Source organism: Papio anubis, chromosome 20, assembly GCF_008728515.1.
Source record: "Papio anubis isolate 15944 chromosome 20, Panubis1.0, whole genome shotgun sequence".
NCBI lineage: Eukaryota > Metazoa > Chordata > Mammalia > Primates > Cercopithecidae > Papio > Papio anubis.
In genome coordinates this window covers 1,054,069-1,082,030 of record NC_044995.1, presented here as the reverse complement: position 1 = coordinate 1,082,030, position 27,962 = coordinate 1,054,069, and the positions used below count along the sequence as shown (strand labels likewise).

At 55.5% G+C, this 27,962-nt stretch overlaps 1 protein-coding gene across 1 annotated transcript; it reads left to right on the top strand.

Annotated features, from left to right (window-relative positions):
* Positions 1 to 210: 210 nt before the first annotated feature.
* NAPA (NSF attachment protein alpha) lies at positions 211 to 27,467 on the top strand. Its single transcript, XM_003915793.4, has 11 exons — positions 211 to 619; positions 11,784 to 11,863; positions 14,527 to 14,643; positions 20,012 to 20,058; positions 22,188 to 22,265; positions 22,503 to 22,558; positions 22,632 to 22,716; positions 23,544 to 23,648; positions 24,798 to 24,866; positions 25,674 to 25,724; positions 26,715 to 27,467. The coding sequence occupies exons 1-11, from the start codon at positions 522 to 524 to the stop codon at positions 26,814 to 26,816; spliced, it is 888 nt and encodes a 295-aa protein (XP_003915842.1). The 5' UTR covers positions 211 to 521; the 3' UTR covers positions 26,817 to 27,467.
* Positions 27,468 to 27,962: the final 495 nt, after the last annotated feature.

The following is a 27,962-nucleotide window of genomic DNA, read 5'->3' as shown; positions in this document are numbered from 1 at the left end:
GGCCCCGAGTTGTCACGTGAGTGTCCGCGGTCAGCTGACTCTGCCGGAGTACTTCAGGGAGGGCGCGGGTGGCCCCCCTAACAACGCGAGCCGAGGGCTGCTGCTGATTGGTGGAGGAGGATCCAGCGGCAACACCGTGGGGCGGGGCCTCGGCGGTGAGTATTGCCATTGCCTTCCGCAGGGTCACGTGGGAGGTGAGGTACACAGCGCTGAGGAGAAAGTGGGGCGTCGTTGTCCTGTGTGTGCGCATGCGTTGAGGTCTCGGGACGCCGATTGGGGGGTCCCGAGTCACGGGCGGCGTGCGGCGGCTGGTGGGGGCGTGGCCGGCGGAGCGGGCGCCGCGCTACGAGGCCTCTGGTTGGCCAGCACGAGTCACGTGATTCCGGGCCGCAGGCGCCGCGCGCCGGTGCGACGTCAACGCAGCCGGGCGACTTCTCCCGATCTGTGTTCCGCGGCCCGGCCGCGGCTGAGTCTTCCCAGGGCCAGTGTCGGGCGCTTTGCTGATTCCTTTTGTGGCCGCCATGGACAATTCCGGGAAAGAAGCGGAGGCGATGGCGCTGTTGGCCGAGGCGGAGCGCAAAGTGAAGAACTCGCAGTCCTTCTTCTCTGGCCTCTTTGGGTGAGAACCGGGCTGAGGGGTCGGCCGGGACCTAGGCTGAGAGGACGAAGGAGTCACGGTCGGAGGTGGCGGGTTAGGGCACGCAGAGCTCGGGCCGAGGGGACGGAGAGGAACCTGGAATGAGGTGACATGGCCTGAAGCGGCAGAGGCGACACAGGCTGAGGGCCAAGAGCCTGGGCCGGGGCAACACGGTTTGAGGAGAGACGGTCTGACATGGCGGAAGGGATTTGGGCTGAGGACACACGGACAGAGGCGACACTGTCTTGAGGCGAGGAAGGGGACCCAGGCCGAAGACAGGCCAGCGGGAGGGGGAGAACCTGAACCGAGGGAATACGTCCTGAAGCCTTGGAGGGGACCGGCTTGGGGGGAGGGAGGGAGTCCGGGAGATAAGCCAGGTCCGGAGGCTTTTCAGAGCTCTAGGGGAATGTGAAGCCTCTCAGGCGGCAGTGATGGGGCCTGGGGCTGGGGACGCCTGCCCGAGGGACTGACCTTTTCATCCCCCGGGGCAGTGAATTTGCGTGGGCCCTGGGCAGTGAGGGTGAAGGCTGAAGGGGGCTGACACCTTTGGAGGGGCTCAGGGCTTAGATGATCCTAGGAGCAGTGAGCCGCGTCTGAAGTGTGGGGGGGTGCCTGGGGTGAGTACGGCCCTGGTTAGCAGTGACTAGTTTAAGGACAGCTGAGCGGAGGAACCGGGATGATGGAGTCAAGACTGTGGCGGTCTCAGCCCTTTGGGAGGCCGAGGTGAGTAGATCATCTGAGGCCGGGAGTTCGAGACCAGCCTGACCAACATGGTGAAACCCCGTCTCTACTAAAAATACAAAAATTAGCTGGGCCTGGTGGCGGGTGCCTGTAATCCCAGCTACTCGGGAGGCTGGGGCAGGAGAATCACTTGAACCCAGGAGGCGGAGGTTGCAGTGAGCCGAGATCGCGCCTCTGCACTGCACTACAGCCTGGCAACTGAGTGGGACTCCGTTTCAAAAAAAAAAAAAAAAAAGCAAAGAAAAAAACCTGAGGAGGCCTGGGTTGAGGCTGGAGACTCCTGGGTGGGGGAACGCGTGGTGGTGGCTTGGCCAAGGAGATGGAGGGATAACAGGGAGAGACGGGGACTGAGAGAATCAAAACTGGGGATCAAATTCCTGCTGTGTGATCCTCGAGTAATGGGGATGACAGGAACATGCTGAGAAGAGGGATGGGAAAAGGCTTGGGAGACAGAACTAATGCATGTGACATGGCATAAAACTCACGGTAGCTCCTAAAAGCTGACACCACCATCCTGTGATAATTTTAGTGGCTTAGAAGTATTAAGAGCCCAGGTTTGAAATGTGGCTCTGCCACTTACTTCATGACTTTGGGTAAATGGTTTAGTCTCTCTGTTAAAGGAGATCATAAATCTAACCTGCCTCCCATTTGCTATGAGTGTTAGAATTGAGTCTGGCGTGGAGTTACATCTCTGAGAGTGTTAGCTGTTGTTAATGTGACTTCCCAGAAGGAAACAGGTTTGGAGTGTGCAGAGAGCTGATGGGGTTCAAGGTGGGCGCCCGAGAGGAGAGGTCTGGGAGGGGTCAGGAGAGGGAGAGACAGAAACATGAGTGTGCTAAGAGGAGCTGAAAGGGAGCAGTAAAGGGATCCACGAAGACTTAGTAGGGTTGAGAGGAGCATGAGGCTCTGGGCGGAGGAAGTAAAGGGAGTTTGGCAGGGGGTGGTGGTGTGTGGAGGGGTGGGATCTGTGCTGATGGGGGGACCCGAAAAGGTCAAGGGGAGGCTGTGGAAACTGAGGGGAGGACTGGGAAAGGACTAGTGGACTTGTAGAGAGAACGGTCTGTGGTGGCCCCTCAGAAGCAGAGCCTGGGGAAGTTGGTGGGACTGGGAGTGTCTGCAGAAGGCTGGAGAAGGGGGTTTGGGAGGAGGGCCTGGGGATGGGAAGAGAGGGGGGTAGGAGCCTGGCAGAGGCTGGTAAGACACAAAGGGGAGGGATCTTTCCAAGAGAGGAAGGAACAGGAAAAGGGTTCTGGGCCACGCCCCTTGTTTGAGGTTGGATAATGTTTAGCAAAAGAACTTGAAGAACATGATGGTGAATTGCCTGGTGTGGAGAAACATCTGGGGCTGATGGACTGTATTGATTAGGTGAAAAATATTTTATTTTAGAGGCTGCGAGGAGACAGGGTGTGTGTGTGTTTTCTTTTTCTTCACAAGGGGAGAAGTTCAGGTGCTGTGTTTGGGGGTGGGGCCACGAGCTGGATTTTTGGTGATAGTTTTCCTAGGTGGCTCTGGGTGTCTGATCCCTTTGGCCCGGGGATTAGTGGGCTGTTGGACTGTGTGCTTGGAGGGAGCAGCTAAGTCAGCCCCAAGGCACTTGCTACCTGGTTGGGAAGGCAGGATGCACAGCAAACGCTAGTAAAGTGGAATTACCCACTGTAAGGAAGGGCTCGATTATATCATTCCTGTGACTCTCTGAGCTCAGAGGAAGCAGCGTGAACCAGGGGGAGGCTCATGGTGAGGAGTGAGCTAGGTCCCAAGGAACCCCAGGACTTGCTGGGGAGTGGGGCCGGGGAGGGTGCTTTAGGCAGCAGGGATGGTGCAACAGAGATCTAGCATGAGGGGAAGTTCTGCCTGGAAAGACAGGGAACTGAGATCCAGACGGATCAGAAATGGCTTCCTGGGGGAGAGGTCCCAACCCCAGGGGGATGAACAGGAGTTCTGGGTGCTCTCTGGCAGGGAGCAGCACTCCAGGCAGGGGTTATGATGGAGTATGCCTTAGGAAGACGGAACACAGGGAGTTGCACGTTAGACCATAAAGGTGGAAGCGGCAGGTGAGGCCAGACTAGGAAGGCCTGGTGAGCAAGGGCTGGACCTGGAGGAGGCACTGAAGAGCTCCAAGGAGGCTAAGGGAGGCCCATCCTGGAGAGCTGCTGTTTGCCTTCTAGAAAGGACTGCAGCAGCTGGTGTGGGGGAGAGTGACAGCAGGAGGCTGTTGCAGTGCCGGTAATACTAGCAGATGCAGGTTATTAAGTGCTCTTTCTGACTCGAATCCAGGCCTGGGCCAGGCTCAACCTGCTGATAGATGATATGGATTTAGTCCTCACAAAATCCCCGTGGAGGTAGAGAAACTTGGGGGCTTAGAGAAGAAACTTGGGGGCTTAGAGAAGTTGCCCAGCCACATGGTATAAGTGGGAGAGGTGGCATTCAAACCCGGTTCTGTGTGATTACAGAGCCTTCTCACTTAGCCCCTTTGCTGTGCTACCTCGGTAGTTTCTCCTCAAGGTTCATGACCATTTCTGGACACTACATTTGGGAAGGCTGTTGGCAAACTAGGTGTGTTGGAAAGCCGCCACCCTCTTAACTGTGGTCCCATGGCCGTTTTCTCCAAGTATTTGAAAAAAAGAGCCGGTGTGTTCATCTCAGTTCCTTCCAGCTCCCAGAGGAGCTGACCTGGTGCTGTGGGGGTGTGAGTGAGGTGAGGACAGAGGGCAGAGGGCAGGGAGGATGGGAGGGTGGCCTGACCGGAGCTTGCGTGCCTGGGAGCTGGGAGCACAGTCAGAGGCCAGCTTGGGAGGACCTGTTTGACGGGTGGGAATCACTCAGGCACGTCCTCCTCTCTGATCTGGGTTTGCTTGTGTTCAGCATTTCATAACCCACCTTTATTCAGGTCCTTGGTAGCTGCCAGGACTGGAGAAGGGAGTGTTGGGCCTCAGCTTGTCCTTGGTGCCTCTCCCTTCCCCTTTGGGATCCCAGCAATGACAGCGTCCCACATTGAGGGTCCTCTGCTCCTATCAAAGGGCAAGTCAGAGAGCCTTCACCTGGGACGCAAGGCGGTGGGCGTCTGTGCTGTCGCCCGCTTCGGTGCTCAGACGCCGCCCTTGCTCTTCATTATTTCTGGGCTGCCAGACGCTAGGGGGCTTTGATGCACCAGCAGCCACTGAGGGCGACAGCACCAGCTAGTTAGGAGAAGCTCAAAACCATCCCTGTTCCTCCCCTTGGTGATGGGGGTGCAGCTCAAACTTCTGCTCTGGAAGCAAAAAGACGGAGACTTCCTAACTACAGCACAGTGAGCAAGCAGCAGAAGGGGACGGCTGAGTCCAGGCGCACTAGTTCCCCCTCCCTGCTGCATGTCTCCTGGTAAATCCAGAGTGCCTGCTGTGCCCTTTGGGGATCGTGCGGCTTCTGAATGGCAGCTCTGTTCCCTGGGGCTTTTCCTCATCCCTGATGTCTCCTGGCCACCTCCCCTGCCGCCAAAACAGCCAAAATAAAAACTTCCTTCCTCTTGGATAAAAACGTGTAGAGGGAGTTTCTTCATCTGTGAAATGAAAATCCTAGTCAACTGTTTCCTCGGGTGGTTCTAAAGATAAATGAGACGATGCGTGGGAAGTGGTGGGAGCACGGTGCCTGGCTCTGGTAATGTTTATTAAGGGCTCACTGTCATCTTTATTAGTAGGTATTGTCATTGGAAGTTGAGCTAGAAGTGCTGGAGAAATAGGTGGCAGGGTGTTCTGTATACAAACAGTGCATTCCCAAGATCAGATCTTGACAAATCAGTTACTGTTTGAACTACCTGTAGGCAGTAACTGCGGGACCATGGGAGGGCCAGCTTGTCTGTATAGGGCCTGCATGGGATCTTGGCTGAGACTGGTGTGGGCATGAGCTTCCAGATTTCCCTCCAGACCACCTTCCTCTGCAGAGCATGCAGAGACCCCGGCACCATTTCCAGTGGGCACCCTGGTGAATCACAGTGCCCTGCCAGCTGCCAAGATCCACAACTGAAAACTTGACATCTCTTGTCCAGTCTCAGAGTGGAGTCTTTCCTGAGAGCACACAAGGTTTCTGGGGAATCTGAGAATTCCTGGCTTTCCCGATGGATGGAACTTTGCTGCCTGGCCATACAAACATTTCTGTCTCCTTTTTGGGATGGGGCTACTGAAAGACAAGGGTCTTTGAGAACACCTTTTAAGGAAAAGGAAGCACATTCGCCCTTGATCTGTGGTGAAATGTAATCCCATTGGGGTGCAGGGGGGCATCCGTATAAGAAAATAAGAAACAGAGCGCCTGCCAGGCTGTGTGCCGTGTGGCAGGTGAGGTCCTGGCTCTGAGCTTGCCATCTTGAAGGGCCGTGGGCCTGTATGTATTTTGAGCATTGTGCAGTAAGGCGGAGGGTGGTGGGAGGCCAGGACTCTGGAAGCCAAAGGAGGAGCAGCACTTAGCGAATCTGGGGTGGAGATGAAGCCCATGCTGCGATTCTGAAGTAGGGAAGTGTGCCTGGAATCGGTCCTCAGCGGGGCCTGATGAGAGGGATGCTCTTGTTTACTGAGCGCCCGTGGTGTGACCGGCTCTCTGCTGGGCACGCCGTGGGGTGCTGCCTGCAAGATTGCTCATGCTTCAGCAGCACTGCAAGGTGTGGAGTCTTATCCCTAGTTACACATGAGGAAACGCAGGCTGGCACGCGATGATCTGGCACTGAGGCCAGGCCTGTTTGACTACTGTCAGCATTTATTTTATTTTATTTTTACCACCACAAGCAACTCTCTAGAATTCCTATTGCTGGGTGGCAGGCACCCCTTTGAGCGTATTTCTCTTCCTTTGTATAATGGCAACCATTTGAGCACCTCTTCCATTCTGTTCTCTGTGCCAAGTATTGAATGTGTGTCATCTCTAATCCTCACAAAGACTCCTCCCAGGCCAGATTCATTGTCTCTGTTTTATTTCATGTTTCATTTTTGAGAGACAGGGTCTTGCTCTGTCGCCCAGGCTGGAGGGCAGTGGCATGATTGTAGCTCATTGCAGTCTCCACCTCCTGGGCTCAACTCCTGGGCTCAAGTGATCCTCTCACCTCAGCCTCCCAAGTAGCTGGGACTGCAGGCATATGCCACCATGCCTGGCTAGTTTTTAGTAGAGTTGGGGTCTCACTGTGTTGCCCAGGCTGGTGTCACACTCTTGAGATCAAGCAACTCTCCTCCTTCAGCCTCCCAAAACTCTGGGGTTATAGGTGTGAGCCACTGTGGCCAGCCACACTGCCATTTTATAGATAAAGAATGGAATCTCAGCACTTTGGGAGGCAGAGGCAGGAGGATTGCTTGAGCCCAGGGGTTCGAGACCAGCCTGGGCAACACAGGGAGACCCCATCTCTTATTAAAAAAAAAAAAAAAAAAAAAAAAGCCTTAGGGATAACTAGCCCCTGGTTGGACACTTAGCAAAGTACCTGAAATGAACTTCAGCCCAGGTCTCACCACCCCAAAGTCATTCTCTTTCTACCCCTTGTCCTTGCCCAGACAGTCATGTCACAAGAGGGTCCTGTGGCAATTTCAGAGCTGGGCAGTTAGCCTGTGACACTTTATCCTTTCACCGTTGTTAACCGGGGCCTGTGCCAGCACTGTGGAGAGATGGGAAAGTGAAGCTGGGCCCAGGCCCCGCCCCGCAGGAACTCATACCCTGCTTGGTCAGGCGGGGCCCACTGCAGAGTGGCGGGAGGCAGCTGGTGGTTTTGCACTTCCAGGTGATACTGGTGGCGGTGCCTTCAGGATGCTGAACCTCTAGCAGCTCCCAGCTCCGGTGCAGTCAATGGACCAGCAGGGCTGGTGGCCCCCAGCTCCCTGTGCCAGGGTGGACCCTGCACCACAGGCAGCCTTAACTTTTTCTGACGTTCCTTCTGCCTGTTGTCTTGTTACTGGCAGGCTCAGTAGGGGGCTGACTTAATTCATCCTCTTTTGCCTAGAGGATGCTCCACGCAGCTCCAGCAGAGAGCAGCCTCTGCTTGTGAGATGAGGGAAGCCTCGGCGGTACAGGTTCCTTGGCTTGTTTAATCTAGAGGAGGGGCGGGGGCAGGAAGGGACCTTGTCCTCCCTCCTCATTTTTCCGAGGACTCTTGGGCATGGGGAGGGAAGCCTTCCTGATTACTGAGTGAGAGGCAAGGGCAGCACTGGATCCCCAGGGCCCCAGTCCTCTTTCACAGCCCTGCTGCTTCCTGGCAGGGTAAGCTTGGGCAAGCCCTCCACCCTCTCTGAGCCCCAGCTTCCTCCCCTTTAAAGCAAGGGCAGCACCCAAAGGGCTCTTGTGAAGAGCTGTGGGCTCCTTCTGGGGGAGTGCCTGGGAGCCAGGGAGCGCCATGCGCCAGCTGTGATTAAGGCACGTGGTCTCGAGAGCCGTGCAGGAGGTGGGCTCACAGGCATGTGACAGGCCCTAGGGCACCTTCCCCACTGAGGGTGCTGACTGGAGACTTGGGGCAGTGGGCCTTAAGTCTGAGGAGGAAGCCATAGGCCTGTGCCTGTGGCTTCCAGAGAGGCAAGAGAGATAGAGTGAGTCCAGGACCCAAAATGGTGGCCTGACTTTGTCCACCTCATGAGGTCCTTCGGGAGCTGCAGGTGGTGGGTCAGGGCATGGTGTATTTCTGGCAGCCAGGAAGTGCCTGGTGGATGGAGGAAGGAAGGAGGGGGCTGAGACTCTGCCCTGCAGTACCCCCTGGCCCAGGTCCCACCGGGTGTCTGTGCATTCCTGGCAGCGCCTAGCCTTCCATATGGCAGTCGCTGAGGTTGGTGGCTGTGTTTGGGAGACCTGAGACTCCTTCCTCCGCCTTGGAGGGGGAGAGAGCAAAGCTGAGCGGGTAATTATAGACAGCCCTGCATCAGGCAGCCCAAACCAGTTCCCTCTATTCCCAGAGCGGCTCAGAGCCGTGGGATGGGAGGAGTGAAGCAGAGGCAGCTTGGGGGAGGTCAGTGGGGGAGGGACAGTCAGCTGTCACATGCGCTGCCGCCCAGGCCCTCAGGAGAGGAGGCCCAGCTAACTTTTCCTTTCATGTACTGCTGTTATCTCCTGGCACATAATAAATGCTCGGATACTTGTTCCCCAGGTGAATAAATGAGTATGTGAATGGCTTCTTCAGGATCTTCCACTGGAACCTAGGCATGTTACTTTCCCCCTTTGGGGACTTCACTCCCATTTCTAAAAGAAGAGGATGGGACTCCAGAGATCTCCTGTCATCCCCTGGCCGTGGTAATGGGCAAAACCACGGGGTGCAGGGGAAGAAGGAGGCAGGCAATCATAGTGTTTCAGCCCTGGCAGCTGGTAGACTTTGTGTCTGTCCTGTGTCTGCTCTGTCCCTCTGAGCTGAAATAAACCCGGCTGGGTCTGACTCCTCTCGTTGTTGATTGCCAGCTATGGGCCACTCAGTGATGTGGGTCATTTCTGCTCATCCAGGGACTGAGCTTTTTCAGAGAGTGCATGGAGCTGGATAGGACTTAGTCACACTCAAAAAGAAGGGAAGGCTGAGCTGGGGAATCTGTGGGGTGGGCAGACCTGTGATTAAGGTCTGTGAAAATGTCCCTTTAAGAGAACATTCCAGAGAAGGTCCTTCTGAGGGTTTTTTGTAGCCAGGCCCCAAAGGACCCTTCAGGATTCTCAGCCAGAGAAGGTTTTGAAAGTTTCTTACCTCTCCAAGGCCAGGAATGGGTTCTAAAGAAGTCATTCCAGGCTAGGCATGGTGGCTCAAGCCTGTAATCCCAGCACTTTGGGAGGCCAAGGCGAGTGGATCGCTTGAGGTCAGGAGTTCGAGACCAACCTGGCCAACATGGTGAAACCCCGTCTCTACTAATAATACAAAAATTAGTGGGGTGTGATGGCACACATCTGTAATCCCAGCTACTCGGGAGGCTGAGGCAGGAGAATTGCTTGAACCTGGGAGGTGGAGGTTGCAGTGAGCTGAGATCGTGCCACTGTACTGCAGCCTGGGTGACAAGAGCGAAACTCCGTCTCCAAAAGAAAAAGAAAAAAGAAGTCACTCCAAACAAGGCCCGAGGTGTGTTGGGCCGGCTGAGGTGAGGTGGGTGAGGGAAGATGGGGTGCAGCAGGGCAAGTGCGGGAAGAACACATTGCTGAGGGCCACTTCCCCGGGGACAGCAGAAGGTGGGGGACAGCATCAGCACAGCCCCAGAAGGCAGGAAGTAGGCTTTCATCTGACAAGATGACAGAGAGGATAGGAATAAATAGATTATTTACCTGGTGTGATGTGGATTCAGGAGACCAGGATCCCTGGCCCAACCAGCCCACCCACCCTGGGGGCATTTATTTGCCTGCTGACATTGCCAGGCCTGGCCCCTGATTGCTGGTGGCTGCTTTCCAGATAGTCAGTCTCAGTCAGTTTTTCCTTCCCAAACTCACATGATCAGCTGAATTACCTGGGCCCCCCAAACCCCAGTGGTTAAAAATCTCAATTGCAGGCCCCATCCAGACCTGCTGAGTGAATCCGAGAGAGTGTGGCTGTGGGACTCTGGTTTGATAAAATGAGCACTTCGTGTGGTTCAAAGGGATGGGCAGGTTGGCCACACTGAATCCACAGTGCAGAGGGAAGGAATGCTCACATCCCAGCTCCCAGAATTACCTTTGGGCCCCACCACAGCTGGGTTGGTATGGACAAGTTTCCAGGTACAGCATTGGGCCAGTTGACACAGGGTGTGGGATGAGATGGTGAGGATGATTTAAATGGGAAAATACCCACCCCTCCTTTTTCTCTTCCTTAAAAATAAACTCAACACTAGTTCTGTCAGTGAAGAGAGACCCTGAAATCCATTTGGTGGGACTCCTGAGTGTGTGGATTTTATTCTACTGATTATGTGGATGATGGGAGTTTGAGCAGTTACAGAGACTACAGACCTCGCGGGCTCAGCTTGGTTGTATTATTAACGGCAGAAGGATTCAGTGGGACTTACGGGTTTGAGGTACTAATGAGGTCCCCCAGGAAGCTCATTTTGTACATGTGGAGGTCGAGAAGCCAGAGTGAAGCTGCCCAAACAGGGTGCCCTTTATGTTTTTAAATTCCTGTCTATCTCCCAGTGTATCTCTACTGTTGGACATTAAGTTTTTGGGGGGTTTTGCTGTTTTAAATAATGCTCTGCTGAACATCCCTGTAACTTATTCGTTTTTTAGGATAAATTGCTGGAAATGTAATTCATTGCTGGACCACAGGGCCGAATATAAATCCTAATACTTAAAAATATGTGTGTGTGTGTATTTCTATGTATAGATATATACACACATATATACATATATACACATATCTATACACACACATATACACGTGTGTGTGTTTATGTGTGTGTGTGTATATATATATTTTCTTGAAACGATGTGCAAACAGTTAAAAAAAAAATTCAGGTAGTACAAACGCGGGATGCCCAGTGAATAAGTTAGCCTCCCACTCCTGGCCCTCCTTCTCCAGGCTCCACCTGAGAGAAAAATGCTGTTACTAGGTTTTTGTGTATTTGCCCAGAAATATCCTATATTTATATAAACATGTATGTTTCTATTCTTCTCACTCTTTTTTTGTTGTTGTTGTTAGATAAGGTCTGGCCCTGTCGTTGTCCAGGCTGGAGTGCAGGGGTGTGATCTTGATCTTGGCTCACTGCAACCTCCGCCTCCTGGGCTCAAGCAATCCTTCCACATCAGCCTCTCTAGTAGCTGGGACTACAGGCGTGCGCCATCACACCCTGCTAATTTTTGTATTTTCTGTAGAGATGGGGTTTTGCCGTGTTGCCCAGGCTGGTCTCGAACTCGTGAGCTCAAGCAATCCGCCCACCTTGGCCTCCCAAAGTGTTGGGATTACAGGAGCCATGAGCCACCGCACTCAGCCCACCCTCTTTTTTTTAAACACAAACGGGAACATTTTATATCTACATTTTAAAATAGTGCTTCCCGTCTCTTTGTATGGCTGTGTGATATATATGCCCAGTCCTGAACTGGTAATGACACACTCCAGGGTTGCAAGGCACAGAATTAAGGCTCCCTCTGCGAAAGCAACACGATGTCTTAAACTGGGCTAATCCCCCAGAATGCTTTGCAGTCTCCTGGGGAAAGGGGATTTGTAGCGCGCCTGGGACCCAGTGGGCCCCCAGTATCCCAGGCAGGAAGTAGAAGAGGCTGTCAGACCCTGGGGTCGTGGTGGAGTCAGGAACTCTTCGCCCCACAACCCCAGCGAGCACCCAGTATCTACCCCAGTCCTCCTGAATTGAGTGTGCCATTGTATGCAGGGGCGGGGGCCACAGCCTCAGGAGGCCTGCGGGAAGCTGGCTTCACAGGTGAAGGGTGAGGGGTAGGGGCACGTCTGTACCGGCACTGGAGCAGAATGCTTGCTTTCTTCTGGATAGCAGACTAGATTGTCTCCTTTTTTTCTTTCCTTTTTCCCCAGAGGCTCATCCAAAATAGAGGAAGCATGTGAAATCTACGCCAGAGCAGCAAACATGTTCAAAATGGCCAAAAACTGGAGTGGTATGTCATCTCCGCTAGAGCTCCTCCGAGGTGCTCTCCTCCTCCCTCAGCTTCCACTCACACAGGCCTGCCCCAGAGGTTGGCCTTGAGGGCCCCTTCTCTTTTTATGCCATCTCTGGCATAGGAAAGCCACTGGCCTGCTCTCTAATTGTTTTGTGCCTGCTGGGTTACTTTATACTCTGGGTCATGGGGCCTTGGAGAAAGGACGGAGAGGATGGGAATAAATAGATTATTAGACCTGGATAAACCCATGTGGATTGATGAGCTCTTAGAGTCCTCCTTAAATTCAGAACTTCGGGTTTCCTGGTAACTTCCTTAGTGCTTCCATCAGTGTCTGAATTCTAGGCTGGGGTGGTGGGGGGTGGGGGGATGTTCAGGTGATTCCAATAACAACATGAATCATGGCTACTGTTTGTTGAGTACTAAGTGCTCATCATTTAATGGCATTAGCACAGCAGTCCTAAGGGTCAGTCTGTAAATATCCCTGTTTTACAGATTTGGAAACTGAGGCTTGGCTTAGTCTTTTGCCCGGGGTGCCAGAACTAGTAAATGACAGAACCAAGATTCAGAAACCAAGGCTGTTACTGCAGAGCCTGAGTGTTTAACCTGCCCCAGTGAGGCAGGAGAGCTTCATGGAGGAGAGGGGTGGGGAGGAGCCCCTTGGGCCCAGGGAGGCTGGAGATCTGTTTGGGGCTCCCTGCAGGCCCAAGAAATCCAACAAGCCAGTGCATTGAGCCCTTTTGAAGCCCATTTCATAATACATCTTTCATGTCACCAAGATCGAATTAAGGAAATACAGCAAAAGACCAGTGTTTGAACACAGGGAGGAACTTCCTGACTCTGGAGGAGAGGGGACCTAGTGGTAGGACTATGGAGGCAGGGCGCAGAAGTGCACAATAAAATTGATTATCATCATTTTGAGAATGTTGTTGGTTTCCCAAAAATTCAAAGAGTTATTCTTGAGTTTTCATAAAATACGTTGTGAATAAAGCCAAATGTTCTGTGTATTTTTATGCTCCCAAACTAAGAAAATTCCTCTAGAGAAAAAAAGTTTATTTTTTTAATTACATAGGTGTTGCTTTTCCCCTAAAATTTGTTACCTCTGCCCCCCAACTCTTCAAAGAAAAGCCCTAGGCCATTTTCCCCCTGGTATTATCCCCTTTTCTTGAATTTTTTTTTTTTTTTTTTTTTTTTTTGAGACAGTCTTGCTCTGTCGCCAGGCTGGAGTGCAGTGGCGCGATCTCGGCTCATTGTAACCTCTGCCTCCCTGGTTCAAGCGATTCTCCTGCCTCAGCCTCCCGACTAGCTGGGATTACAGGCACGTGCCACTACGCCCAGCTAATTTTCGTATCTTTAGTAGAGACAGGTTTTCACCATGTTGGCCAGGATGGTCTCCATCTCCTGATCTCGTGATTCGCCCACCTCGGCCTCCCAAAGTGCTGGGATTACAGGCATGAGACACCATGCCTGGCCGTAATTTTATACTCAAATTTGGAACTCTTGAAAATAATAATGAAATCATATAGTGAAAATCTGGAAGGCTTTGTCTCTTCTGCTGCTCAAACTTAAGAGGATGGGGCCAGGCCTCCTGGTCCTCTTCCAGCTCAGAAACTCTGACTCAGATTCAGCTGGAGAAGAATGAAGGGGAGAAGCCTCAGAACTGAGCTGGAGGTGGTCAGCTCCACGAGGAGGAGGAGAGACACTGCTGCCTCCCAAACGTCAGTTAGGAGATGTGTGGGCAGAATGGCTTGGGACCCACAGAAGCTGACTGTGTGCAGATGAGCACAGGACAGACGAGGCTTCAGGCGCCGTCTCTTCTGCCCTCCCCCATGGGCATTGGTCTGCATGTACTCATTCTTGGTGTCCACATCCTGTTTCCCTCTCTGGACGTGCAGTTCCTAGAGGGAGCCGGCTCTGTGTTGTCCGACCCCAACTCCATGAGCCTCACAATTCACACAGGTGCCTTGTCCATGGGGATCTGCAGTGAAGGGAACAGAATGTGAACAGAGGCAGAGGAGTTGGGAGAATCAGGAAGAGCTTTGGGGAGCTGTGGAGAAAGAAACAGGACTTGGAAAGGGGAGTAGATGGGAAGGTGTTAATGTGGTTTAATCTCATTTGCTCCTTGCTTCCCAAAATACCCCTCCCAAGCCACCCCATGATTCAACCTGCACTTTGCCTTCTAGTGGTGGTTCTGGGCCCTGTGCTTTGAGGCTCCCCTAGGGAGGACTGCCCAGGCTGGGAGGTGCAGGAGGCCACCTCACTCTGTTTTATATCCTTCCCAACTCAGCTCTGTCTGCCTTCTCCCTGGATCTTTAGAAGTGGTGGCCCTGGAAATACCAGCATAGCTGGGATTAGGGACATGGCATTTTACCTGGGCTTACCCTGGCTCTCTTTCCATATACCTGGGGCTCAGGGGCTTCCCCTGAGGCAGCTTCCTGCCGCCCTTAGAGACTGTCAGGCGCACCACCAGGAGCCTCAGTGCAGGAGCCAGCAGACCTGAGGTCTAGGCCTCAGTCTGGGCTCGCTCAGGTCACCCTCGTCCTATCTTGGGAACTCTTTCCACATTTTCGAGAGACCGATCCACCTCCCAGGGCAGTGCCTCTGTGGCTTCATAAAGTGTGGAGCCCCACTGAGGCCGGGACCACCCTTCTCTTCTGTTCCAGCTGCTGGAAACGCGTTCTGCCAGGCCGCGCAGCTGCACCTGCAGCTCCAGAGCAAGCACGACGCAGCCACCTGCTTTGTGGACGCCGGCAACGCATTCAAGAAAGCTGACCCCCAAGGTGAGGATCTCTGTGGGCCACAGGGGCTGCCTGCCTGGCCCAAAGCGCCGTCCTAGCACCCTGCATCGAGTCCTCGGGTTTCCTGGAGGCTCTGGTTTTTCCAATGGCCGACATGTGATAGGCTGGCAGGGACGCGCCTGAGGTAGAGTGAGCTTTGACTTCAGAACTGGCTCCCTTCCTTCTGGTTGGCATTCGCGCCCTGCTCAAGTCTCCGCCCCCTGTCTACCCTGTCGGTGCAGCTGATCACCCCTTCCCAAGCCCGGAGCATTTGGGAGTGGGAGTTCCATTGCAGACCCACCACCTGCCGGGGAGAGAGGAAAATCTGTTCTGTTGTCAGAATTAACATGCAGAAGGGAGCAGGGTGGGGGGGATTTATGAGACCAGCCAGGTAGGAGTTGCTGCCGAAAAAGGAGCGGAAATTAGCCCAACCTGGCTTCCCTACATCCTGGGGAGGAATTAGAGAGAACAGAGCCCGAGATACAGTTGCCAGAGAACAAATTACTTAAACTGAGAGCGTGTTAGGGACAGAAGCCCAGTTTGGGGCTGACTCATGGTGAGAAAACAGTTTTTGTCCCCCTGGGTGCCTCCTGAAGAGGAAGCCCAGCCCAGTGTTTGTATGGGGCGGGAATTTTAATTTATTTTTTAAAATCTTGGTGCCAGGTACAGGTTGCTAATTAGAAAGCACAGGCAGTTTTTAAAAATGACCATCTACTGTCACTGTCATCTCAGGGGAATGGAAAATATATAAATCTTTAAAAAGTAAAAAGCAGCTAAATAATCTTGGAATAAGGGTCTGTTCTTCCCAAGAGAAGACAGATTTGCAGCAGTGCAGGGCGCTTCCTCCATGGATCAGCGAGCACTGGTTCACACACCGTATTTGGGAACTGCTGGCATACCCCTTTGTCATGATCTGAGACATTAGTTCCCAGACGAGGATGAATTTGTGTGTTGACCAGTAGCACTTCTCTGTCCTTAGAGTAACCAGTTGCTCCTCACCAGCCGAGCATCTCACACATTGGCCTCAGTGGTCACATGGTGGGGCTCAGGCCTGGCAAGAGGCGGAGGAGCAGCCTTGTAACTGGGTGGGCCGTGGAGCTTGCCTGGCTGGTAGCACGGGGCCACAGCGGGCTGCGTGGGTGATGCAGTGATGACCCAGGGAGACCCTGAGTTGGTTTTAAGCTTGACTTACCCCAGGAAATCTCCATGCCTTCCATTAAGCTGCCCCGCCAAGCCTTTCCTTCTGCTCCCTGGGAAACTGGTTGGCCTAGAGGCGCTGTCTTAGCATCTGTGATGTTCAGCTGCTGCCTCATCTGAAGTGACTAGAAGGACTCTCTGGGGCGGCACTGAGCGCCAGGCTGCAGAACAGTGAGTGCCATTTGCTCTTTCAGCAGACTCTTCACTTCCTGCAGACAGGCCCTACCTGGCAGTGGGATATGGTGGGGTCCCTCCCCTGTGTTTGATCTGAGCTTTTCTAGCTCTCCAGCTAGACTCTGCAGGGTGTGGGCCTGGAGTCTGGATGTGGCCCTTCCCTTGCCTTAGGAAGCTCAGAAGGTGGCTGAGGACTCCGACTGGTAGGAAAGTATAAAGATGATGCCACATCCAGGGCAAGAGGCCGGCTTGCGCAGAGCTGAGGCTAGGAGGGGAAGAATTTGGCTAGGGGAGATCTTTCGGGGAAGAAAGGGGGCAGTTCTGAGAGGTGAGCCTCACTTGAGTAGAGCGGAGAGCAGGTGCCATGTCCAGAGCCCTGGGGAGGTGGTGCTGAGCAGGGAGGGGTGTTAGCGCAGTGTCCAGAGCTACAGCCTAAAGATGCGCACCCCAGCCATGGCTCCCAGTGGGGCAAGGGGCACACTGGCATCAAGGGCAGCGGCTGCTGTGTGTCTGAGGCTAGTCAGGCCTTACAGAAGGCCAGGTGCAGTGGCTCATGCCTGTAGTTTCAGTGCTTTGGGAGGCTGAGGCAGGAGGATCACTTGAGCCCAGGAGTTCAAGACCAGTCTGGACAACATAATGAGATCCTGTCTCAAAAAAAAAAAAAAAACCACCTCACAGAGAATGTCATGTAGCAGCTGTGTGTGGCTCAGCAGTGCAGGTGGTGGATGGTCTGGGAGGACCCTGCCTCCCCTGTGATCCTGGGCAAGTCAGTCTCTTGGGCCTCTGTTTCCTCATCTGTTAAAGCAGAGACTGCTGTGAGATGATGGAGTCATGCCCAGCGCAGAACCTGGTGTGTGATAAACTTCCAGTCAGGGCACCCTTGGCTTTCATCAGTCCAGGGGCCCCTGCCTGCCCTGGGCTCCCCACAGCCTCTGCCCTTGGCCGGGTGCCTTGTGAAACAGCTCTGGAGGCCCAATTTGGAACCTTGCCTGGCTTCCCAGAGCAGGTGGCCGGCTCCCTGGGGCCCTCGTCATCACTGGTCTCCTTGGCAGCCTAGAAGTCCTCTGTCTTGGGTCAGCACTTCCTCCAGGACTCTTTCCAGAAGGACCTGTCCCCAAGTGGCAGCTGGAGTGTGCCTCAGGCCCGGCTGGGCTCCTGAATTCCTCTCCCTCTACAGAGGGTGGCCTGCTGCCACCTTGGTGGCTCTGGGTGGGGAAGGGTGATGCTCATTTGTGTTATTGGTTCCTCGGTTACCCAACCACCGCTGCTGCTCAGGGCAGACTGGGGCCAGCGAGGCCTATTCCCGGGCCTGACTGATAGCTGGGGCTGGGGGCAGTGTGTATACCTGGAGCAGGGACGCGGCCCAGCCCCTGCTTGTCCCCTATTTCCTCTCTAGCTGCCATTTACAGGGTTCCTACTGTATACCAGATGCTTGGCATCTTTTAACCCATTTGATTTCTTTGTGCATTCTGTGATTTGCCCCCATTTTACTAAGGAGGAGATGGCCAAGTGTAACCAGGAAGGGCTCAGAGAGGCAGAAGTCAAGCTGGGCATCGCTAGTAGGAATGACTGCAGGGATGGGCAGTGGCCAGGGCCATAGCTCCCCAACTTGGGCTTTATTGCTCTGAGCCCCTTTCCAGCCCTCTGTGGGTGGGTGCAGGAGGGGCCGGGCCACAGAGCTGGGTGTTGCTCCACCTGTCCGAGTGCACAAGGCCTGGTGACCAGAGATAAGAGTAGCAGTCATGAGTGTGTCAGAAGCTCGTCCAGGAGCCAGCTGGCCCAGGTGTCTGCTGGTGGTCCGCTGCTTTCCAGGCATGGAGGAGACTTAACCCCGTGAGTCCATGTTGCTGCCCGGGGGGTAAGCTGTCTCCCTGCTGCTACTGCAAGGGCTGTGCCATGCTAACAGCAGGCGCTCCAAAGCCAGTGCCAGCAGGCCCAGGTGGCAGCTATAGATCTCACTGCTCACTGCAGAGCAGCAGCCTTTGCTGCCTCAGCCTGCAGGGTGCCAGGTTGGTGTCCTGGCCAGAAGAGTGAACCAGTGAGCAGCCCAGGGCCACCAGGTGGAGACTGTAGCCAGGTGGGGCAGGGCAAGGTGGACCGCTCACTTCACTCCAGCTGCTGCTCCCCTCCTCCGCAGCATGGCCTGGCTCAGCCATTGCTTCTGGGCCCACCGATTACAGGATGTGTGTGTCTTCAAACTGCCGGGTTTAGGTTGTGTTCTCTCCCCGTCCTCCTCCTTTGCCCCCTTTTTGCCACCTTTCTCTCTTTCTGCTGCCACAGTCTCTGTCTGTCAGCTCCGGAACCTGGACTGAGTGCTGTACCTTCTGTCAGTCCCTTTCGGATCTCCAGAGGTCTTTCCGAATTGGACAAAACCTACAGACCCCAGTCCCCAGAGGAGTGCTTATGGATCCCACTGTTCACATGTCAGAAGGAGGGGTTGGAATCCCTGAAAGCCTGGCCACAGGCCTGAGACTAAGAGCCTCTGTTCAGATGCCTCCCCATGGAGGGGTTTTGAAGTCCCATCCAGACCTCGAGCCCCTTGAGAGCTGCCCAGCTCCGGCGCTTCTTGGTAGCACCCTCATCCCAGGTGAACATGGCGTGGGTGACCATGGAGACCCCCACAGTGACCAGGAACTTTCAGATGCCCAGGCTGCAGCTCAGAGCCCATGCCCTATGACCTGTCCAGGCTCCCTGCCTTTCCCTCTCCCCAGCCCAGGCCTCCCTCCCCACAACACCCCTGTCCTCCTGAGATGTGCTAAAATGGTGTTCTTAAAAAATACCCCCTGAGAGCTCATTTCTATCTGCTAGAAAATGCCTCCCACTCATGCGTTTCTCTCTCCTCCAAATAACTTGTCAAAAAAAAGCCTTTCCCAAATTTAAAATCTTGCAAGAGATAGTACAACAAAGGTAGCCCAGTTCTTCCTCAGTGCCATCCTGGTGTGTTCAGGTTTTTTGGCAAAACCTTTGAGGAGCTGCTGGGTGGCAGGGCCAGGTTAAAGGGACTGAGAGCAGAGGGCTCCCAACTGCTGAGATATGAGGAACAGGGGGCAGTGGAGAGCACACCGAGGGCTCAGTGTTCATGACATCCAGCCTCCTCGTGCCAGAGGTCCAGGTCCTCCTGGTGCAGGGACAGAAGCTGCTCACGGTCCTGCAGAGATGGTGGCAGAGCCCAGGTAGAAGATGGCACCGCTGCCGCTGCTGCCTCCAAGACTACCTCAGATGCTGGGCTTGGCTGCCTCCCATGCCCCCTTCCCCTTTGCCAGCAGCTCAGTCCTTCAAGAACAGGGCCTTGGCCGGGCGCGGTGGCTCAAGCCTGTAATCCCAGCACTTTGGGAGGCCGAGACAGGCGGATCACGAGGTCAGGAGATCGAGACCGTCCTGGCTAACACAGTGAAACCCCGTCTCTACTAAAAAAATACAAAAACTTAGCCGGGCGAGGTGGCAGGCGCCTGTAGTCCCAGCTACTCGGGAGGCTGAGGCAGGAGAATGGCGTGAACCCGGGAGGCGGAGCTTGCAGTGAGCTGAGATCCGGCCACTGCACTCCAGCCTGGGTGACAGAGCGAGACTCCGTCTCAAAAAAAAAAAAAAAAAAAAAAAAGAACAGGGCCTTGGCAGGTCTGTCTTAAAACACCTGTGGGAGTCTGGCCATCAGCCTGGCCGAGCACTGCTATGCCCGAGCACTGCTATGCCCTGGGAAGGGACCTTCCGTATGGGAAGCTGGTAGCATCCTGGCAGCCCGAGGGGAGTAGGACTCCCCCTGAAGCATGTGCCCAGCAAGTCACAGTCTACAGAGTCAGCCCTCTCAACACGTTTCCTGGGGCTCAGGGATTCCGTCTCCTTCTTCCCAGCCCCTTGAGAGTGTGTGGCAGCCCTGGCAGCTCTGAGTGCCTATTGATCTCTCTGCGGGCAGCCAGGTGCGCCTGTGTCCGCCTCCTCTCCTCGGCTTCTGCTGAAACGACTTCACTTTCTCATGTCTCCTCCCACCTCCCTTTCTTTCCAGAGGCCATTAACTGTTTGATGCGAGCAATCGAGATCTACACAGACATGGTAAGGGCCGCTTGCTTGTCCTGATGCGCCTCGGGTCCCACTGCATTGCCCCGGCCTTGCGTCCCCTCCTTGAGCACCCCCAGCACTGTTCTTACTCTGTGGCCAAACCAGTTGGGGAGGGGGAAGTGGGAGCTAGGCGAATTAGGCCACCTGAGCTGGCCTGGGCTGGCTGGGTCTTCACCCAGCTCCCCACCAGCCTGACGGCCCCCTCACTCCAAAGGCAGTCATGGTTTTCATTCATAGAACTTAGGTTATTGAGCTGGGCACGGTGGCTCATGACTGTAATCCTGGCACGTTGGGAGGCTGAGGTGGGAGGATCTTTTGGGCACAGGAGTTCGAGACCAGCCTGGGCAACATAGCAAGACCTCTTCTCTACAAAAAATTAGCCTGGTGTAGTGGCATGCACGTGGGGTCTTAGTTCTTGGGAAGTTGAGGCAGGAAAATCACTTAAGCCCAGGAAGTTGAGGCTGCAGTGAGCTGTGATCACACCACTGCACTCCAGTGTAGGTGACAAAACAAGACCCTGTCTCAAAACAAAAAAAGAAATTGGGTTACCGGAGAGAGTGTGTCCGGCACTTTCCCTTGCCCAGCCTTCCCACAAGTGTCGTATTATTTGATAAGCCTCTTGCAGCAGGCCACAGGGATAGGCAGAGCCCACAGGAGGCTCACCACCTGTCCTGTCCCAGGGGGCTTTGCCAATGACAGATGCAGACCAGATGGGCAGCTGCCAACCGGAGCCAGAGTGAAGGGTTCCACCCAGGCCAGGGCTCCTGTCAGCACTTTCTCTCCCCTTCCTTCCTTGCTTCCCTCCCTCCCTCCCTCCCTCCCTTCCTCTCTCCCTCCTTCCTTCCTTCCTTCCTCTTTCTTTTCTTTCTTTTCTTTCTTTTGTATTTTTTTTGAGACAGAGTCTGTCCCTCTCATCCAGGCTGGAGGTCAGTGGCGTGATCTCCACTCACTGCAACCTCTGTCTCCCAGGTTCAAGCGATTCTCGTGCCTCAGCCTCTCGAGTAGCTGGGATTACAGGCGTGTGCTACTACGCCCGGCTAATTTTTGTATTTTCAGTAGAGATGCGGTTTCACCATGTTGGCCAGGCTGGTCTCGGACTCCTGACCTCAAGTGATCCACCCGCCTTGGCCTCCCAAAGTGCTGGGATTACAGGTGTGAGCCACCACGCCTGGCCAGCTCCTTTTTGTCTCTCTGCTTGCCCTGTCTCAGCTCTCCAACCCCAGGCAGGGGCACAAGCCCTACCCCTTGTGTTCAGGGCAATGCTGCAGGGATGACTGTGATTAGAACAATAATAGCAGCTCCCATTTATTATGCCAGACACTGCAGGGTGGTTTAATCCACAGCCCTGTGAGGTTGGCATTATTGTCATCCCCATTCCATAGTGGAGGAGAGGGGCTCAGACGAGTGACATGACTTGCCCAGGGACACGTGGCTACAAGCAGGAGTCACTGAGACCCAAAACAAGGTCTGGCTGAGCCCAGGACCTTGCCTTTTCCTACTGCCCTCAGCAAGGGGGTGGTGTTGGACCAGCCCCTGGGGCAGAGCAGTCAGGCAAGCGCCTGGACACTGGGTGGAGGCGGATGGAAGGTGCGAGGCCCCTCAGAACCTGAGGCCTCCCTGGGGAGCTCTGGGTGTGCATGGGAGAGGCTGACAGGTGGGTGTTGGCCTGGGGGCAGAGCTAGTACTCTTGGACAGGGGTCTCAAGCCCTCCCTCCCATCCTGGTTTCTCCAAATCCTTTTGCCAAGTGACTCTGGGCTGGTCCTTCCGCCTCTCTGGCTGCTATCAGAGGCTTCCTAAGGGCCAGGGCCTTGGCCAAGTGCTCGTGCTCACATCCTCTCTGGTGTCACACCATCTGTGCCCTCATGGACAGGATGAAATTAGGCTGAGGCTCTGGAGCGGCTTGTCCAAGGTCACCAGCTCAGCCCAGCACGCACAGCCAGGCCTCTAGTGCTGGGGCCCTCCCTTCTCACCCCTGTGTTCCCCCTCCTCTCAGTGTTTTCTTCATACCTCCTCACAGGCCTGGCTGAGGGGTAGGAACTTGAAGGCTCATGGGTCAGCAGGGGTGCGGGACAGGGCATGCAGGTCATGAGTCACAGGCAGTCCCTTCCCGTGTCCCCTCCAGGGCCGATTCACGATTGCGGCCAAGCACCACATCTCCATTGCTGAGATCTATGAGACGGAGTTGGTAGACATTGAGAAGGTGAGTGGCAGCAGGGCCCTGCCTGGGCTGGCAGCCAAGACCAGCGCTGCTCTCTCTTCCCACCAGGGGAGTCCTCTGGTGTCTGAGCGCCGAGAAGGGGGCATGGGGCGCTGGCAGAGCTTGGAGAACGGGGTCTGGCTGTGTCCCAGATGGGCAGGGCGAAGGGTGTGGAAGCTTCATGGAGACCTCCTCTCCCTCCCCGCCCTCCCCTGGAACCCATCCCCCATGTCTCCCCAGGCCATCGCCCACTACGAGCAGTCCGCAGACTACTACAAAGGCGAGGAGTCCAACAGGTAGCCCCCTTCCTGCCTGCCCCAGCCCCTCGGGGACCGCCACCACTTCCCCTCACTCCTCCTTCCCACACAGCTCAGCCAACAAGTGTCTGCTGAAGGTGGCTGGCTACGCCGCACTGTTGGAGCAGTATCAGAAGGCCATTGACATCTACGAGCAGGTGGGGACAGGTGGGGATGGCGGCCCCCATCCTGCCCCCTCCCAGGGCCTGTGCCTCTTCCTAAGCCCCGGTGCCTTGTTCTGGAACCACCCCTCCCCCGGCTCGCCCTCTGCCTCTTCCCGCACAGCCCTTGCCATGTCATCCCCCCACCCCATCTTCAGTCTGGCTGAACATTCTCCACCTACGACTCCATGCCATGTCAGCACCGTCTCCCTGGCTGTGCCCCTCCCACACCCCTTGCAGAGCTTCCTGGAGGGGCCCAGAGTGAGGCTGGCTAAAGAACCCAGAGGGAGGCAACGGGAAGAACTGCGAAGAGGCCCAGGGTGGCTGTGGGCACCCCACCCCATGGCACGATGGTCCTTATCCACAGTGGGAGGGAGGGAGTGTCACATGGGGTCCCCCCAGCGTGCACGGAGCCCTGGGTGATGGCCAAGAAAAAGGCAGGCAGCTGGCCCCTGGGGAGAGAAGAGTGGGCGCCGCCTCTCATGTTCCTGCCGCCCCTCTGCCCACTGCCATGCCAGCCTCCCGTTGGTCGTGACAGCCAGGCCGCCACCTCCCCACTGTCTCAGGCTTTTGGGAGCCCTCGAACACCTGGCTACAGCCTCCACCTCCACCCAGCCACTATCACACCCTGGTCTTGGTCGCTCACGCACTGGCCACTGATCTCCCCAAGCCAGTCCCTGGCTCCCTGCCATTGGGGTCCTGGGTTAACGGCCTCACCCTGGGACATGGACCCAGCTCCCAGCTGGCCCCCCAGTGCCTGGCAGTGGCTCTGGCCCTCTGACTGCTTGCCCTGAGCTCACAGTGCCACTTCCCCATGGCTACAGGTGGGGACCAATGCCATGGACAGCCCCCTCCTCAAGTACAGTGCCAAAGACTACTTCTTCAAGGCGGCCCTCTGCCACTTCTGCATCGACATGCTCAACGCCAAGGTAGCGCGCCCCATGCCCACCAGACCACCGCGCCAGGCCAGGTCCTGTTACCCCCAAAGATGGACGTGCTCCTCCCTCACGTCTGGCCCCTGCCAGGCAGCCTTTGGATGAGAAGTGTGAATCTCACAGCTGTGTTTCTGTGCTGGAGTCACCTGCCCGCCCAGCCCTGGAGGCTTTTGCAGGTCCAGCTCCTGCCTCACTTAGTGCTCTTTTCTTCATGGGTGCACGTTTTGAATCCTCGCTGCATCCCATTAAAGTCAGCACCATTGTCACCTCGTCTTACAAGTGAAGGTGGTGAGGCTGGGACGAGAGTCCCTTGTTTGAGGCCACATGGCTAGGGACCTGTAGCCCCAGCGTTCCAGATCTTTGTGACTCCCGTTGTCACGACTTTAGCTGTAGCTCACATGCCCACCTATTTTCGGGGCGCTTGGCAAAAGAGGGGCCAGAGAGGGCAGTGGGAGGGGACGTGGCCAGAGGGAAGGAGGTGGAGGGTTGGTGCTAGATTTTGCTTGGCTGGAGTTTTCCTGCCATTGCCTGGCAGAAGCACGGAGTCCAGGATTTCCTGGTGTCCCTGGCTGCCCAACCCCCTGCCTCACGGCCTGGGGTGATGGCCCCACACACCCCCCACACACACACCCCATAGAGCCCTGCTCTGCTGTGGGCACCGGTGGTGGGCAAAAGCTTGGGCTTTGTCAGACCAGGTTCACATTCCCACCCCATGTCTCACCGTGCCCTGGGCAGGTCACTGCCCCCTCTGGATCTGTTCCCTCACTTTCAAAAAGGGGCTCACCGTTATTTGACCCTCTCAGGGTCCTCAAGAAGCACCAGCCCCAGGCCTGCCATGGAGGATGTGCTCATTTGTCCCCTGCCCCAGCTGAGCCAGGTGGGAGGAGGCAGTGGGTACCTGTCTGAGGAGCCTTCCCCCTCCACCCACCTCTCCCTGCAGCCGTCTCTGCCAGCCAGGCTGGTGCTGAGCTCAGCTGTGGGAAGGTACTGACACACAGAGCCAGGTGACACCTGAGGCTAGAGGAGGGGCACAAAGAGCTGACTCAGTATCACCAGACATCCCCAAGTCCCCTCGGCTGCTAGGCCAGCAGCTCTGAGGGCCCTCTTGTTACTAACTCGTCCTCCCCCTTCCCTGCTGCCCAGCTGGCTGTCCAGAAGTATGAGGAGCTGTTCCCAGCTTTCTCTGATTCCCGGGAATGCAAGTTGATGAAAGTAAGTGCTGGGTGCTCCGGCCTCCCCCTTCCCGAACCCCAGATGGGGGTGGCCGGGGCTCCAGGTGGGACAATCAAGACTTGTCCAGTGGTTCTCAGAGGGTATGTTTATTTTGTTTTCTTTTCTTTGGCCATTTGAGTCTCCATTTTCCAGATAAAGAAAGTACAACTTGGGGAGTGCTGGAGCTCGGGATGGCTGGGTGAACACACACACACACCCCCCACATGCACATGACACACATCCCACACACACACCACACCACACACACTACATACACCACACACTACACATACCACATACACCAAACACTACATACACTACACCAAGCACTACACACACCACACCACACACACCACATGCTACACACACACCACACACGACACACACCTCACACAATCACTACACACACCACATACATCACACACGACACACACTACACACATCACACACTACACACACGACACACACCCCACACGACATACCTCACACACACATCACACACCCCACACACCAAACACACCACACACACACCACAGACACACCACATATCCACACACACACACATTCTGTGTGATGTTCTATGTTGGTAAGGTTGCCCTGAGAGCTAGCCGTTTCTGATGAGCAGGGCAGCAGGATTGCAACACGCCCCTACCTGTCCCCAGTTTAACCCACACGGACTGACCCTCTGAGAGTCCTCAGGAAACCCCAGCCCCAGGCCTGGCATACAGATAGTGTGTGCTTTCATCTAATCCAGGCCGACCTCAGGTCAGCCTGGGCCCCAGACCCCTCTCTGCCATTTCCTTGCAGAAGTTGCTAGAGGCCCACGAGGAGCAGAATGTGGACAGCTACACCGAGTCGGTGAGTGGCCCGCATGAGGGTCAGGCCCCTTCACAGGGATGGGTCCCCTAGGAAAGCCGCCCTTCTCAGACATGCTCTCCCCTGACATTCACCCATTTTTATCTGGCCCCCAGCCCACTGTGAATTTCTTTCTCCAGTCATCCCAGAAACCTCACAAGTAGCCCCAAGAGATGCAAGGAGTGTTTTCCCCATTTTATAGATGGTGGCTGTGGCACCTCAGGGGCAGAGCTGGTGTTCAGAGCCACATCTGTCTGCTCCTGAAGACCAGGGTTCCTTGAGTCCCCCAGTTGAGTGTGTGAGACTCACAGTGGCTGCCTTGGGCACCCAGGAGGCACAGACTGGAAGGGAAAGGGTGAGAAGGAGAGTGGAGCTGAGGACACGGGAGAGGCGCCAGCTTCCCTCTGCCTGGTGGAGCCGCCCACGTGGCTCTCTCTCCCTTCCCTTTCTCTGTTCCCAGCGTTCCCGGGCTCAGTGGCATCCGGCTGAGGTCCTGATTCGCTCCTCTAATGGCACATGTCAAGCATTTCTCCCCAGGTGCCCCTTGGGAATGGAAGCCCCTAGCTGAGGACAGCGAGCAAATGCCATCCGGTTCCTCTTGCCCCAGACAGTGGGTGGCAACTCAGCCAGGAGCTCAGGGAGGGGATGCCCAGCAGGCTGCGGCTTCTCTCTCCCATGCCCCATGGCACTCAGGAGTGGCCTTTTCCGTATCTCCAGGCCTCAGTTTCCCACCCATTCAATGAGGATGCTGGACCTTTTTTTTTTTTAAAGCTACAATCTTTCTCCCCCAAGGGAAATGTTGTGCCTAGCATAGTCAAGACAGACAAGAAGGAGCTCCCCTGGCTGAGTCGGGGCCTTGAGCCCTCCCTCTGCTCCTTCTCAGAGACCAGGGTGACAGGGACAGATCTTGAAAACCTTCAGACAAGTGCCCTTGGGCTGCAGGGTTGGGAACAGGGAGGAGCATGGCCAGCCCATCACCTGGTGTGCCCTCAGGTGAAGGAATATGACTCCATCTCCCGGCTGGACCAGTGGCTCACCACCATGCTGCTGCGCATCAAGAAGACCATCCAGGGCGACGAGGAGGACCTGCGCTAAGCCCCACCCAGCCTCCCAGCGCCCGTCTTCCTGTCCCATCTGCTTAGAGAGAGTTGGGGCCGAGACTTGCTGGAGAGCTTCCCTCCTTTCCCACCTGGGGAGTCCCGCAGGCCACAATGGGCAGGTGGCAGCGGGGGTCAGCATGCGGGGGCACCAGAGGCCCAGGCTGCTGGCTGGACAGTCACCCTCTGCTCTCGCTACATCCCTTGCTCCCTGCCCATTTATTTAAGCCCCCATAGGTGCCCTTCACCCCCAAAAGCAGCTGTACAGAATCTTTGATACAGACCTATTTGCTAGGGGTGCTGCCGGGGGTTTGGGGTCAGCATCTGGCCCCCCATCTCCTGACCAGCTGATTCATGAGGCCGGTTTCTGTCTCTCCCACTTTTGTCCCCCAGCCAAGCTCTAAAGCACATGTAGCCGCTGAGACTTGCTGTCTCTACGGGGGGCAAGCTCCTCTTCCCCCAAACTCTGGGAGCTTCCCCCAGCCTCCTGCAGCCCCGACCTCTCAGGTTAGACCCTGGGCCCTGGAGCTTAGGGGGTTGTCCCCGACCCCAGCCACACACCTGCTCCTTCCCTAATGCTTTGAGGTTTTCTTGGTTGGAAGCTGCAGCTGGCCCGAGAAAGAAAATAAAAAACAACACTTTTGCATGAGTCTCTCTTCCTCCTTGTCTCTGCTACCCACTTTGCCCCTGGGCCGGTCACCCGTTCTCCTCACACTCCTGGTCCCCCAGACTCTGAGCAAGCTCTTGGGAGGTTGGGAGCATGCATCCTTGAAACACGTGTGGGCTGGGTCAGTTTCTAGGTTGGGGAGACCCAGGGATGGTGGGCCTGGGGAGGAGCTCTGGCTTGGAAGTCCCAGAGCACCCATCTGGATCTAACTTTCTCTGGGTTCTTGGGGTCCAGGGACCTTGGTTTCCTCAACTGGGATGCATGGTGATGATGCCACCCCTCAGAGCCAGTGGGAGGGTCGAATGTGACAATCCTTATGACTGCTTTGGATGAGAATGGGTGGAAGCTCGCCGAATCTCCCATGTCCACATTTCCCTGGCAGGAAGGCTGAACGCCCCGGTGACAGTTGTTCCATCTGTCACAGGACGGGGGAGGAAGCGGCTTTGGTGGGCAGAGTCTGAGGCCCGAGTGGGTCTG